General features: G+C 31.6%; 1 protein-coding gene across 1 annotated transcript in view; it reads left to right on the plus strand.

Annotated features, from left to right (window-relative positions):
* The window catches only part of ASCC3 (activating signal cointegrator 1 complex subunit 3), a 300,443-nt gene that overhangs the window by 228,700 nt on the left and 55,265 nt on the right, over positions 1 to 16,478 (plus strand). Inside the window, exons 34-36 of the mRNA XM_019738872.3 lie at positions 2,861 to 2,986; positions 10,466 to 10,577; positions 10,775 to 10,909. Coding sequence (XP_019594431.3) covers positions 2,861 to 2,986; positions 10,466 to 10,577; positions 10,775 to 10,909 — 373 coding nt within the window. The remainder of the gene's footprint in view (positions 1 to 2,860; positions 2,987 to 10,465; positions 10,578 to 10,774; positions 10,910 to 16,478) is intronic.

Raw genomic sequence — 16,478 nt, forward strand, 5'->3', positions numbered from 1 at the left:
GGGATACTTGTAACAATCAAACGTATCGTTCTTAGAACCATATAGTGAGCGTTTAATAAAGTATTAATTTGGTATGCATCTTTGTGGTACAGTTAATGAATAAATATCTAAAATAAAAGGACTTGTAGTGAATAATTTAGGCTGGTGGCCTCTTTCAGAATTATCAAATATTTCTTTGTGGACCCAGTAACTACTACCTCTTGACACAGTTTTGCCTCATTTTCTCAGTTGAAAATAACCATTTTTCTTCTCGATTTACACATTTTTCATTTCTAACATTTATCACTTGCTACCGTTTATCAGTCTTTTTGAATATACTATATCTTCTTTACTATATTCTAACTAAGAAAGACAAAATATGTTTTCAATTTATACCATAAATAATTATCGGGGTTTTTTATTGTTATTAATGCTACTAATGTTCATTTCTTTAAATTTGGAAAATATGAAAACATTAAATATTGTGGGATATAACTAACACTGTGCTTAGAGAAAATTTATGACCATAAGTATATGTATATTTAAAAAGAATAAAAAATCAATTATTTCAGTATCTATTGCAAGAATTTAGAAAAAAATTAGCAAATTGAACTCAAAGAAAGGAGATGATAAGAAAGATAAAAATAAGAATTAATGAATTGGAACCAAACATACATTAGAAAAAAATCAGCAATGCCAAGTTAGTTCTTTGAAAAGAAAAATAAATTGATAAACCTTTAAGTTTGATCAAGGAAAGAGAGAAGGAACAAAATGATACCTGGAATCAAATGACATTAAAAAGAAAATAAGATATTATGAAAAACTTTATGCAAATAATTTTAAAAATTTGAAACAAATGGTAAAATTTTTTTAAAATTTACTAAAACTGACACAAAAAGAAATAGAATATCTAAATAGTCTCTTATTGATCAAAGCAATTGAATCTTAAATTAAATGCTTAAATGCTTGAAATCTCTCTACAAAGAAATCTTATGACCCAGATGCTTCATTAGTGAATTCTTCATAGCATTTAAGGAAAAATATAACATCACTCTTTCAGGAACTCTTTCTAATAGTAGAAAAGGTAGGAATACTTGCCAACTTGTTTTATGACCCAGAATAACCTTGGTACTAAAACTTGATAAGAAATTTACAGGCAAGGAATGTAACAAACCTGTGTCTGTCATGGATAAGGCAAATTAGCCACTCAAATCCAACAGTGTAAAGAAAGATACTATATTACAACTAGGTATAATTTATTCCATAAATTGAAAGATGATTTATTGCTTAAAAATAAATGAATGTAATTTACCGCATTAGCAGGAAAAAATGAGAAGAATCGTGATTACTCATACTGTGTTTCCATGAAAATAAGATCTCGCCAGACAATCAGCTCTAATGTGTCTTTTGGAGCAAAAATTAACATAAGACTCGGTATTATATTATATTATATTATATTATATTATATTATATTATATTATATTATATTGTTTTATATTATACCTGGTCTTATATTGTATAAGACCCGGTATTATATTATATTATGTTATATTATGTTATATTGTATTATATAAGACCCAGTCTTACATTATAGTAAATATTATATTATATTATATTATATTATATTATATTATATTATATTATATTAAAGACTAGGTTTCACATTATAGTAAAATAAGACCGGATCTTATATTAATTTTTGCTCCAAAAAATGCATTAGAGCTGATTGTCCAGCTAGGTCTTATTTTCAGGGAAACATGGTAGATGTAAAAAAAGCGTTTGATAAAATTTCACACCCATTCATAATAAAAACGCTTAGCAAACAGGAATGTAAAGGAATGTCCTTAATTTTATAAAAATTATCTGTAAAAAAATTTTTACATCAGTAAAAATTTAACTAAAAATTTTAAATTTCTACCTTGGTAAAACTCTGAATGTTTTATCTATTACAGTGTTTTATAGTTTATATATTAACTACACTATTAATTTAGAGATTAATTTAGAGAACATTTAGAGAGTTTCCAATTTTTCCTCTTGCATACAATTTTGCAGTGAAGTATGTTGCTTCCTATTGTAACATATAAATGTTTCTCTAGCAGGTGATAATGGAAAAGTGAAATTGCTAAGTCATAGTGATTGTTCAGATAGATATTGCCAAATTGCCTTCCAAATGGACTATATGGATTTATGCTCTTCCAGTGATAAATTGAGAGTAATATAGCAACTTTTTTTCATTAATTTTATTATGGGCATTGTCTTATTTCCTTAAAACATCCTTTGTTACAACTATGTTTAATAACTGCATGTTGTTCCATATATCATAATTTATATAACCTTTTCTTTTGTTGTACATTGCTTCCATTTTTTGTTATTTACATAAGAAACTAAAATGAACATTTTGTTATGCCAGTCTTTCAACACATCTCATCATCTTTGCATACTTTACAACACCTAGTACAATTATTTTATATATAACTAGGAACTCAATATTCACTGAATGAATGAAGGGAATATCTTTGCTCAGTCATAACTCTTATCCCTTTCTTGCCAAATCTCCTTTCATCATTTCAGTATTACTCCATACTTACTCCCATACCCCATAAGAATACTTTTCCCTGTTCTCCAAGGTGTATCTTCTGTGGTTCTGATCTTACTTTGGCTCTCATCTTTCCCGCCTATAAGTTACTGGCTTTATTCCTGTTAACCTGTGCTTGTTTCCATCTAGAAACTCATTTCCCCAAAATTATATACAAAATATGCAAAGTATACAAAACACATTAGTTATGTATCTTGGAACGTAACATCTGAGTCTTGACTGTGTGAGATAAAGTGTGGTTCATTAACGTTCATGTATGTTTCCCATGTCTTGTTCACTATATAGTTTATTAGGAGTGCTCTCTGACCATTTAAATGCAGAGATTGCTGGTGGTACAATAACATCTAAGCAAGATGCAATGGATTATATCACTTGGACTTACTTTTTCCGACGTCTTATCATGAACCCCAGGTAAGTACAGGGCAACTGTTTATTTCTGTTTTGCACTGAAAGAAAGTACGTTTGAAAGTAATTCAGGTACAGAATAGAAAAGTCAGAACTTTGGACATTCTAGACGTATGAATTTGCCCAGTGAATCAGATGATGTCTCAGATGTGATCATACTATATGATCACAATATATTATATTAGAAAGTGAATAATTGTATGTATTTATTTCAGCTTATTTTAGTTAATGTATGATATCCTCGAGGAGTTTGCTCTATAGTTAGGGACACAGGACAGCTGAAGTCATTAAGAAATGTGCTGAATCACATGGTGGTGCCTGACTTGGTGCATGTGCAGTTGGCTCCTTAAAATGGTGAGATATGCATTTAAAAATTAAATCTACATTCCTTAGTTTATTTATTGAGCGCCTGCTATGTTCCAGGCACTGTTCTAGGCATTTTGAAGATACATTAGTAAACTAAACACAAAATTTTCCGCTTTCATGGCCCTCATATTCTTTTATCAGAGACAGTGATTTTCAAAGTATGTTAGAAGGTAATGAGTGCTATGAAAAAGAAACCAGAAAAGAACAATCGGGAAGTCAGAGGGTAGAGTGGGTGGGGGGAATCAGAGTGGGCCTAGTTAAAGGTGCTAACAGAGGAAATGGGGAGATGTTTGTCAAACTTTCAGTTATAAGTTCTGGAGTTATGATATTCAGCCTGGTGACTATAGTTAATAATATTGTATTGTTTTAAAAAAAAAAAAGGTGCTGACATTTGAACAAAAACTTGAAAGAAGTGAGAAGGTTGACCATGTGACTATCTAGGGGACATTTTAGGCCAAGGGACCCGGAGAAGCTCTAAGGCAGACGTGTCTGGTGTATTCAAGGCACAGCAAGGAGGAGGTGGAGCTGAGGTAGGGTACAGGATGGTGAGGAGAAGGAGAGAAGGTTAATTGGGGGTCACTGGTAGTACAGGTCACATGGAACCTTAGAGATCGTGGTCAGGACTTTGACTTTCATTCTGCGTGAAATGGGAACCAATGTAGGGATTTTGAGTAGAGGACTGACAGGATCTATTCATATGATGAGACAGGCCAATACCGTGTTTCCCCAAAAATAAGACCTACCCAGAAAACAAGGCCCAGTTAAGATTGTCAGCCAGATGGACGCATTTAGTATGTTATGATGATGTTCCAGAAGAAGATGACATGACTGTATTTGAATAAATGTAGATTGTTGTACATGAAAAAATAAGATATCCCCTGAAAATACGCCCTAATGCATCTTTTGGAGCAAAAATTAATATAAAATCTGGTCTTCTTTTCGAGAAAGCACAGTAATAATCATAAATGTTATAAATTAAACTTCCTTGTTGAAAGACAGAAATTCTTAGATTCATTTTTCTAAATCCAGCTAAACATGATTTATAAGCCACATATGAAATCAAAATGAAATACAAAAGTTGAAAATTAAGGAATGAAAGAAGATATGAAGAACAATAACAAAGAGAAAGCAAAATGAAATTCAAGGCAAAAAAAGATTAAAAAGGACAAAGAATGGTTCATCTTGATAACAAGAGCAATCACTAAAAAGTTATAATTGTTTACAAGTTTTTAGGTGACTAAAAACAGAATTAAAACATATATATATATATATATATAAAGCAAAAACCAATAAAACATATATATATAAAGCGAAAACCAATAAAAATCCAAGACCTTAACTAAATTACAGTTATGTTGAGAGATTGTCAGTTTACAATCTCATGTGCGTTAATACGTATATTCAAATACATATATGCAGATAAAGATACATATTTATATGTATAAGTATATGTAGATAATACATATGTATATACATTAGTTTGTTCAAATATATATAAACACATGTACTGGTGCATCATGAAATATATATTCTAAATTGAGTTCTGGATTCAATTTGTATGTTCAGTTTTACTCTCTGTTTTCCCTTGAGAAAGCTTTTAAATATTTCTGGGGGGGGGAATGTGGTAGTTTCAGCTGTCCCTGTAACCACTTTCATTATTTCTGTCATTATTACTGCTGCATAATCTGAACATAAAAAAACATGGTGCTGTAACAAATGACTTCCCAGTACTGACAGTTATAGCAGCAGCATTTCAATACTGATGAAAAATTTCCCAGCGAGATCTCTGGCTGGGTTTACATAAACCAAACAGGAAATGGCTGCCGCTATTCACATTAAATCCAAACTGTTTGGTGTAACTTTATCTATGTTTTACATTACAATAAAATCTCTTTTATTCTCAATTGGTGAAATTTCATCCTTATTAGGGTTGGAAAAAGATAACTTGATGTTTCCTATGTGATGCTTTTGTTTGTCCTTTAAAGATAAGAGCCTTTAAAGATAATTTATTTTTAATTGTTTTACTTTTTGATTGTTTAATTTAATGAACTTTGTAAATTTTTTATGATAGGGAGAGGTTTGTTATGACTTTTTCCCAATGGACTGCTAATAGAAGTTAGCTTGTCTAGCCAATGTGCTAGATGCTGTCAGTATCAAACTGCCTTTGACTTTCACACCTCTCAGGGGACTAGTAATTGTTGTGTTCAAACAGCCTGTAATTGTGATCCCGCTGGCTTTCTCAGTACGCTTCTGGCTATTAGAATCATTAAACAACTCAGCACCTGTTAACAGCATTGTAAATATTCAACCCTGCTTGTGTGCAGGTTGAGTCCAATATAGAGAAATCTTACAGAGCTCAGCCTCATAAATTAGAGCTCTGACAAGTCAATTATTGTGAAACTGGGTTTCTCTGCGAAATAAATGAAATAGCATGCTGACAAAAAGGTAGGCTGTCTGTTTATGGCAAAGAGAAGATAATGATTTGATGATTCAATGCAGAGAGCATGAAAATACATTGTATCCTTTGTCCGTAATTAAACAGTTGTGTAATATTTCTGTTTAAATAATCAGTAAATTATAAATTTAGTACTGTGGAGAGTGCAACATGAAAACAGACCTTTTTACTTAACTGTTGCATGCTTTTTCAAGTTAGTAAAGTGATTATTGAAATAATGATATGTAATGTTTTAAGCTAAATGCTTATAATCATTTAGGCTAGAAATTGTACGATGACAGAAAAGTTTATGTGATAGAAGCAAAGGCCAATAATGCTAATAAAGATCACAGAAATATAAACTCCATCCTTTATTCACAGAAAAGTGTCAGAATACATTATCTCTCAAATTTTTGTTACCTAAAAAATAATTCACATTTATTTTTATTATTTAACAATGTCTTGTAAATTGTATGTCTCAAATGTAGTAATATCTTACTTTTATAAGTACTTGAAATATTTTAAGTAACTTTAGAATCTCAGTTGAAATATTAACAAAGACTACTTGGTAGAAATCAGTGATGTTGTATCATTAACAAAAATAGATGCATTTTAGTATTTGTGTTTGCTGCATAGAGCCAAGTATTTTAATGATTGAGACTTTACTATTGTTGAATATAATATTTTAATTAGTATTCTCTATATTTAAAAGTTGTCTCTTTTTAAAAATAAATAAATAAACAAAAGTTATCACACCATAATACCTGAGGAAAACAATTTTAGGGATTTTTAAATTTTAGGTTAGCCCCAGATATTGTAAGTATAAAAGTGTTAATATTGAGTAAATTTTATGTCAGTTCAATTACTTAAATTGAATTTTGCAAGTCAATAAAAACATCGGTCAGTACATTAGAAAAGAATTATATTAAGAAGAAATATCATTGGAAGTTTTTTAACTTATGCTGCTAAAAATGTGTTAATTTTTAGCAAGTCAGATTATGAATAATATTTTAGCGTAGTCATCAGATAATTTGTTATAGTCCTGGAGACATGGTTTTAGGTAATTTTTTTTGCAATTTATTTTTTAAATGTTTAAGAAATATTTTCCCTAATTGTACTTTATCTGAATATGAGCCACAAATTAGTCTAAAAATTTTTCCAAAAGACTTAAATAAACATTAGAAGGAATATTAGCCCATTAAAATATATCTTATAAATACATAAAACAGTGACTAAAATAAATATAAAAAGAACCTATAATTTTGAAGGAAAGTTTTTATTATTAATGGTTTTAAATGTTATTTGTACTTGTATCAAATTTATTCATGAAGGCATAAAATGGTAAAGTTGGCATTCCAGTTATATTTATAAGGAATGGTTTGTGGTAATCAGTAGCAACATCCATGAGATTTCTTTGTTTCAAATGGCCTGATAAATTTATGGATAAAAATGGAGTTTTTAACTTTGTGTTTTTTATGATATTTTTGTAATGTTTTACTTCTGTAATTTTGATTGCATAAAGAGTAGCCTGCTCTTGCTCTATAAATGGTGCTATTTATTCAGTGTTCTAGGCACACTTTCACTAGTTTTTTCAATTTAGAAATAACTTTATCAATTGTATATTTATCCAAACACCTGAAAAATCTGTTGGAAAATGTATAGACTTATCAAGCCAAATACAGTAGTAGTATCCACAGGGGATATCGTTCCAAGAACCCCAGAGAATGCCTGAAAGCACAAATAGTACCGGAGCACACATACTATTTATCCCTATATATATACACACCTATGATAAAGTTTAAATTATAAGTTAGGCACAGCAAGAGATTAACAACTAAAAATAGGACAATTATAACAATATACTGTAATAAAAGTTATGTGAATGTGGTCATTCTTTTCAGGGGATTTTTGCTGAAGTTTTTGTACAGGTTCAGTGCTTTCTGGCACAACACATTGCCATCAATTGGATCTCATTTTCATATCTGCCACCCACATATTTAATGCCTTTTTTTTTTAAGGAGGGCACAGCTCAGAGTGGCCCATTTGGGGATCAAACCAACAAACTTGGTGTTATTAGCACCGTGTTCTAACCAACTGAGCTAACTGATCACCCCTTAATGCCTTTTTTTTATCTTACCTAAGCACTTATCACATACTATAGTTGTAATTTTTGCAGTTGCAACTGTAGAACTAGCACATTTTTTTTCTTTTTCACAATTTTAAGATGCCAAATTCATACTTATCATAGATCTTAGCAACCTCAGCATATGATTTTTTTCTTTCCTAAATAAGTCAAGAACTTTCACCTTTTCACTTAAAGGCGGCACTTTACAGCTTCTCTTTGGAATATCTAAATTGCCAGCATCACTACTCCTGTGCTTTGGGGCCATTATTAAGTAAAATGAGGGTTACTTGAACAAAAGCACTGCAGTGCCACCGTGGTCCATCTGATAACCAAGATGGCTCTTAAGTGATTAATGGGCAGGTAGTGTGTACAGCATGGATAATGGGATGATTCATGTCCCGGTGACACTTAGCAGGATGGTGCGAGATCTCATAACGCTACTTAGAATGGCACACAATTTAAAACTTCTAAATTGTTGATTCCTGGAATTTTCCATCTAATATTATCAGACTGCTGTTGACCATGGGTAACTGAAACCTCGGAAAGCAAAACTATGGATACAGGGGGGCCTATTGTATAAAGTAAGGACTTATATTGTAAAAAGTTTGGTTGATAAACTTCATTGGTTGGGGAAAAATGAAAGACAAAATATATTGTTAATACAGTTGACCCTTGAACAATGTGGGAGTTAGGGGGACAAGCCCCACACAGTCGAAAATCCATGTATAACTTTTGACTCCCCAAAAGCTCAACTCCTAATAGCCTACTGTTGACCAGAAGCCTTACCTATAACACAGTCAGTTAACACATAATTTGTATATTGTATGTATTATATACTGTATTCTTACAATAAATTATGCTAGAGAAAAGGAAATGTTTTTTAAAAATCATAAGGAAGAGAAAATACATTTACAGTACTTATTGAAAACAAATCCACATGTAAGTGGATCCACGCCCTTCAAACCCATGTGGTTCATGGATCAACTATAATTTGTGATGGTTTTAGGGATCTGTATCTTTTATGGGGCTTTGAATGTCCAGAATTTTTATTTTCATCTCTAAAACAGAATACATTATTCTAATTAAGTACTTCTTAGTCATTTGTCAGGATAAAATATTTTCTGATGGTTTCTAATGCTGGTTTTTCACTTTGATATATGCCGAGTTAGATAAAAGTTTGTGCATTTTGTGTAAATTAATGACAGCACTGGTTTCAATACTTATTTTTCTGTTGTTCATTGATAAATATTGCTTTGTTTTGGTCTATGTCAAGAACTTTTCCGGAAAAGTCAATAATTTCTCTACAGACTAAAATTTAAAGTAACCATTTCTTTTTTATGAAAATTAAAATCTTCAGGATATAATTATGATTTACAGTTATTTTCCCAAATAGCCTGTTATTATTCCTTACTCAGTGGAGACTCTCATATTTGATTATACCTAGCCATTTGTGCTGACTTCTCTTTCTAACAAAAATATATCCTGCCATGATTTCAGAACTGCTTTGTGTATTTTAAAATAATTGTATAGTATACTAACCCCAAATCTTTCCTTTTGAAAAAAGAAAAAAAATTACTATACTTGACAGATTGTGGTTTCCTTTAGGCCTCTACCATTTGAGATTATAATATTTTCTTCCCAAGCTATGCATATCCCCTTCCTAGTCCTATACAGATGTAAAACCTTGGTGCTGGGATTTCAGTGATGAGTCTCTTCTCTAAGGCCACTTTCCACTCCTGTTCCTTGATTTGGATGGAGGTAGGGCATGTAAATTCTCCATACTGACTGGGGTACAGGGTTGACACAGCAGGAATTAGAGATCTGACGTGACTGTGGAGCAGTCTTTCACCTTTTGGATCTATTCCCAGACACAGATGTCTAGTGATTTTCACGATTTGCCAAGAACCTCTCGGAGTCACAGAGAGGAGCAGTCAGGTGAATTGCGTGTCATTAGGCTTTTACTTGGAAAACATAAAGAGCTGAACCAATGTGTTTTCTCTGTATAGGAGCTTACTTAGACTGCTGTATTGTCAGCCTGATGATGTCCCTTCTCATCTTTAGGATGACATTTGCTCCTTAAGCATTATGGGAACAGTAATTGATAAAATCTCCCAAAAGAACTCATCTACTACCCAATTCAATAGTTCTTTCAGTTTTCTAAAGTAATTGAGGATGGGCTTTTACATAAAGAAGAGAATTATATATTTATATATAATACGTTCCTCACCCTTTCTAATCTAGTGCATAAGTTCAGTTTGCTATAGGTATTTAAACTGAAGTAATGTCAGTTTTAACACTGGAAAGTTAGGATCTTTTTAATGTGATCCTGAATTTTAGCTGCTTATCTTACATATTTTAATGTGTTGTCATCAGTGTCAACAAACTTTACTATGGGGATTTTGGTCTATAAAATGGAAGTGGTATTCACAATCGCTTTATTTCTTTGAATTGCTGTAAATGTAATTGTTGTGGGGTTTTTTTTGAAATTCTGAAAAGAATGATGTGAAATTAAAGCAATAATTTTAATAGAAAATATCTCGAACCCTTGCTTATTTTCTAGCTACTACAATTTGAGTGATGTGAGCCATGATTCTGTGAACAAGTTTTTGTCCTATCTGATTGAGAAGTCCCTGGTTGAATTGGAACATTCCTACTGTATTGATATTGGAGAGGTATGACTCAGTCACATGCATTTTAATTGAAAAGATAGATTGTCCAGCTTTTTAACAGTAGAACTTTGGCTTCTAATGATAACCAAAAAGTTTAACAAAGTTATTGCAATAATAACTTCAGTATGAATTTTTAATTTTCTAACTGTATGCACTTCTATTGTACTTTTTTATGTCATTTTATCTTTCATTTGAAATAGGATAATCGGAGCATTGAACCTCTGACATATGGCCGAATTGCCTCTTATTACTATTTGAAGCACCAAACAGTTAAAATGTTCAAGGAGCGTTTGAAGCCTGAATGCAGTACCGAAGAGTTGCTTTCAATTCTGAGTGTGAGTTTCATGACATTATTGCACTGTTTTTTAATATAAAGAGATTATATTTTACATATTCCATACTTTCTCTTTAAATTTGGGTCTTAAATTGTTGCCACCCAGTTCCTCTTGAAATTTAACAGAAACTATTTATGAAGTCCTTTCATCTGTCAAACAAAATCACTAGAGCAAGGTATCTGGACCAACTTCCCCATTGATAAAATGACCACATAATTTATCATCCAAACTTGGATCCTTCTGAGAATGAAACGGGGCACTATTAATATTTAAGCCAGGATAATAGGTATAAACTGGGCTATCCTTGGCAGCCAGGTGACCACCCCATCCTTCAATGTAATAATCTCTATGAATTATAATTGAAAGCCTTTCTTATTGCTTCTTTAGGATAATTCTTCTTGAATCCACGGTGTTACTGAATTTTCTTTACACAAGGATCCACATGATTAGTTCTCTTCGAGTTAATGCCAGGAAAGCTGTTTAACTCTCTATTGCCTCCCCTTCTAAAAAAAAAATATAATCAGATTTATCCCATGGTAAAAAACCTAGACCGTGTTCATTTTTACTTTTTTGCCAAGAAGCGAAGAATTAAATTTAATATTGAAGTTAAAATTACTATTAGGAGTATCTTTTCCATCTCCTTTTCTGCATACTATATATGCCTTATTTTTTTTGTCTTTGTTTAGTTTAAGTATAATAATTTACTACAAATCTTTTTTGGCACATTAGTCAGGATATATATTACAAGTAATACTGTATGTTATCTTACCCCTCAGGGTGTTGGTGCTTTTTTAAAAAATTCAGAACCATTGGACTAGTCTTTAAGGTCTTTCCCTCATAAATTCACTGGTTTTAAGGTAGTTAACTTACTTATTAGCTTTTTTCCTAATCTCTCCTATTGCTTTATCGTTCTTAATAGGCTTCAAAATCCCATTCATAGTTTTTCACTTTTTCACTGTTTTCCCTTTGAGAAACTAGTGTGTACATTTTGTGTGCAGCATAGGGCCAAGTACATTTGTAGCAAGTCAGAAAATATTTATTAATGAATTGATGGATGGATCCTATATTAATCGGTTTTCTATTATTTGCTTTATAGAAAAGAGTAGAGAATTAAAGTATATGAGGCAGCTATTGAAAAAATGATTTTTTTTTGGTAAAATTAAAAACTCATTTCTGAGGTAAAGTATAAAAAAAATACAAACATTATTTTAGATTCCTAAGAATGAGGTTTTTATTATTTCCCAGTTTAGATTCATAAAAACAAGAATTTATCTGGGGGAAAGACAATAAAATACATGGTTAATTAATTTGGGCAAGCATCTTACACTAGTATCTGTTAAATTTAAGACTATAATTTTCTTTCAAATTTACCTACCTTGACATATTTACCAAATCAAATTTTTAAAAGTACTGTCTACCTTGGGAACTCGTACAATAATAGCTAATGCCTTTGAGCACTTTTCATGTGCCAGGTGCTAGTCTAGGATCTTTACACTGTGTGGGTTCTTAACACTGTACTGTGTTGCCTCTCATGTCACACACACGCACACAGACACATAAACTGGGGTGAAGGATACTGAGGTGGGGGTACAAAGTATGTGGTGTTAAGACTAGATGTACGTTGTTTGTAAAGGATGTTTATGAAAACCATATGTCTATTACATTCTCTATCCTCCTTAACCCCACTAGAAAAGCCCAAAAATATATACAGTACCAAAGCAATTAAGTTATTATTTTCTTCCAGCCTGTTTCTTTCCAGCAATACACTGCCAAAAACAAGTTATGCTGATCTCACGGTATATTTATATTAAAACAAAATCAACTCTTTTATGACTAACTAAACAAAACAAATCATCTGTAAGTATATGTAAGATAAACTCAAAAGTGTATTTGTATAGGTGTTGTACTCATTTATAATTTCTGTAGCAATAATGATGTAATCTTTTTTGTGGTGTTTAGTCCAAGAAACCCTCCCCATCTGCCAGATAGTGTCTAAGTCCGTAATATCTCAGTGAGACTTCTTTTTGAATGAAGATACTGGGCCATTAGAACTGTAGGGCTCACCTTGACAAGATCTGCAGGTACCACTGTTTGTTCTTTTCTTGTCTTAGGGATTATTCTCTATTCACTAGAGAACATATCTATACTAACAAAGAAACATTCAATAAGAAAGCAAGATTGTGTTTGAAATAATCACAGAACAATTTCTAGTAATCATTCTTATTCTTTCATTGAGAAGAATTTTGAAATGTTTTCTGTGACCACACCAAAGATTCTGAAATAACTCACATAGCCTCATTATTTTCTCTACTCTCACCTCCAAAAATGCATATTAATCTCCTTGTGGTTTTGAAACAAAGAGAAAGAAGCTGTAGAGGAGACCGGCACTATAGAGAACAGGATCATAAACACAACAGAGCAAAGAAAATGGTTTTGAACACTTCAGTATTATTACTTACTTACTATCAGCATCTCCCTTTACCAAGATACAGCCATTGATGTTTCTAAAGCCATTTGAAAACTTTTTCATTTTTTAAATTTATTTTTAAGAGTAATTTTTAGTGTTCCTGGGAAGATCACAACTAAGTTTCTATTCTCTTCAGTATTACTTTGAACTTACTATAATGTTTTTATCAGTTTAATTTTGGCAGTGAATGAAGTTTTTTTTGGTTATTTCTTAGGCTACATATTGTATTTACCTTTTCCGTTTTGTTTTCTTTGGTATTAATGATAGTGTTGAAGTTATGTTTTTTATGATCATTTAGGTCCTTTGGATATGTTGTAATGTGATTATTGCTTATTGCTGGCACAGATAAAACAAACTGGAAGCTAGCCATAGAATGAATAAAGAATATTAAGACATCGATTCAACAAATATTTAAAAATACGTAAACCTATTATTTCTTTTCTGTTGACATAAAAACAGTTTCAAGTATGATCTCTAGATTTTATATATTCATCACTGATCATCGGTACCTTTTTTTCACACCTTTTCTTTTTTTAGAGAAGATATGTATTTAGAATCTCATACTTGGACATAGAGTTGTTTTTCCTTTATTTAACTGAATTGAAATGTTTGCTCTTTATCATTTTGTATATTACTATCAACTTTTCTGAAATAAGAATTAGAATTTATTTTTCAGTAGGGATAAAATTTTATTTCTTTTATAATATTTACTAGAAAAGACATTTTCTTTCAAAAATAAAATAGAAAGTGTTTAATTAGGCTATTTCATAGTATGCTTCCTTTCACAGTATTTTTAACATGGCATGCTTTCCTTTTCCACAGTGCTTCATAGCAGAAGGTTGTCAGGTTTGATTAAAAATTCCTTACATTAGGTACATTTATATCCTGTCTCCTGAATTCTACCCTTTCTATTCTTTTCCTCTATCATTAGGATGGTTGGGGTCAGCCTGGTATTTTGCAGAATGGTATTCTATTGATAATATAACCCTTCTAACCAAAGGATGGAGGCAACAGGAAATTTCTGAGTTTAAAGATGAAAACTAGACTCTTTCAAGTAGTAAGGACCTATGCTAAATGAAACTGTCTTAAGAAATATCTTAAGCATATAAGGAAGCATGCATAAATTAGATGTTTTATCCTTAATATGTTACTCTACATCTATCCATATTAAATTCCATCAGTCACATTTCTACTCACAGACCACATACTTATTCATCCAACAAAATATTTTTTGCCTCAAATATGTGAGGTTCTTTCTAGGGACAGGAGATAGTATAGTCAACATTACTGACAAACTGTGTGTCTGTGTGTGTGTGTGTGTGTGTGTAATACATAGATACACTGTGGGCTATGGTAATAAACTATGAAACACACCTGGGTGTTGTTACTGACTGAGGTCACCAGCTCAGTATGATGCTCTAAGAATGGCAGCAGAATGTGCCCATCATCAAAAAGAGTCTCTAAAAACAAAATAAGTTATAGTATTCTGTCCTTCATATTAATCTTCCCTATGCAGGAGATTTGCTATATACATTTCTTCTGGCCCCCCATCAAAAGAACATCGTGGAGAACATTTGAGTGAGTCCAAGTGAACTACTCAAATGATAGAAGATAGGTGAATAGGGCATTTCAGTCTAGAAAAGCAAAGGCTTTGAATCAGAGTAACTGAAATTCAAATCATGAACTGTATGAATGGAGCCCCTCTTTAGATCTTGAACAGAGTAATTTTTTCAATTAGTTGGAAGTTCCAGCTGATCCTGCAAATAATAAACTCGGAGAATTTATTACTTCAATTGATGGGTATAATATGGGTCAAAAATATATAGATTTAAAAGGGCTGGAATGAATTTATTAATGGTAGAACTACTAAAGAACTAAAAGAAAAGATGGAATTGTGCCTGTTATGTGTGGTGTGATAGATGATGGTCATTCCGTTACAGACCAGGAAAGGCACGGATTAGGATTAGGCCATTGTGACATTTACATGTTGTTGTTTTCTCTTGGCCCACTAGATACTTGAAATATTTTTATCCTTCAGAATATTGTGGGGGAGGGAGATATTTGTATTTTCAAATGTGGCACTCTGTTATACTTTAAGGTACTAATTTCTTGTTGATTATATGTAAATCTTTCAGTCAACACTGAAAAAGAAAATACACTTTCTTTCAGTCAACACTGAAAAAGAAAAAGCCCACCAACATGTTTTTCTCAAATAATACCTCTTTTGAAACTTCTGTTTTCACTTTCTCCTTTTTTCCCTAAGAAATTGATATGTTATTGGCTTACATTTTTAGACGCCATTGCCTTTAAATAATAGTAAAATACTGTATTCTAGGTGTAAAGCCAAAGATTGTATTGAGACTATTTCTCTTGACTAATGTTATTCTATATAGTAACCCATTTATTTAACTCTTGTCTTTCCAATACATCCATTAAATAATAATAACCACTACCTTTTATTGAGCACCTACTACATGCCGGGCATTTTGCATACAGTATTTATAATCATCAAACAACCTTTTATGGTGAATGTTAATACACAGAAAATGAAACTGAAGTTTAATGAGATAATTAAGTTTTTCCAGGTTCTATAGAAAGTAGCTCTTTAGAACTCTTTTTCCTATACCTTTCTTTCTCTCCTAGACATATTTTATCCCTGTCCTATGATTTAATTCAAACTGTAAAAAACAAAAACAAAAAACTTAAATCATTGAAATGTAAGGGTATATACTTTTAAAAAGTCAATTAAGAAGCAGAGTTCCTTTTAAAATTGTGTGACCTTGTAACTAAGAATTATAGGTATTAAATGCAGATGTTAATTACTGGTAAAACTATGGTTTCAACCTTCCTTATTTGAAAACATGTATTTTAAGTTTTAAACAATATGCTATTTGGAAAGCTTAGATATTTTATAAGAACTCTTGCCAAGTTTTTTTAACACCGTGAATTAATAAGCTTCATAATTAAGGCAGCTGCTTCACACTTCTATTTTTAACCAGTGACATTACATCTGTCTTGCTCCATTGATGCCCTCGTCCTACTTATTGAAGCATTTAGCAGTTTTGGCAACAGGGATTACATGGCATGGAATAAGTAGTCTAA

Source organism: Rhinolophus sinicus, chromosome 2 (assembly GCF_057876585.1).
Source record: "Rhinolophus sinicus isolate RSI-liver-muscle chromosome 2, RSI-T2T, whole genome shotgun sequence".
In the NCBI taxonomy this organism is placed as follows: Eukaryota; Metazoa; Chordata; class Mammalia; order Chiroptera; family Rhinolophidae; genus Rhinolophus; species Rhinolophus sinicus.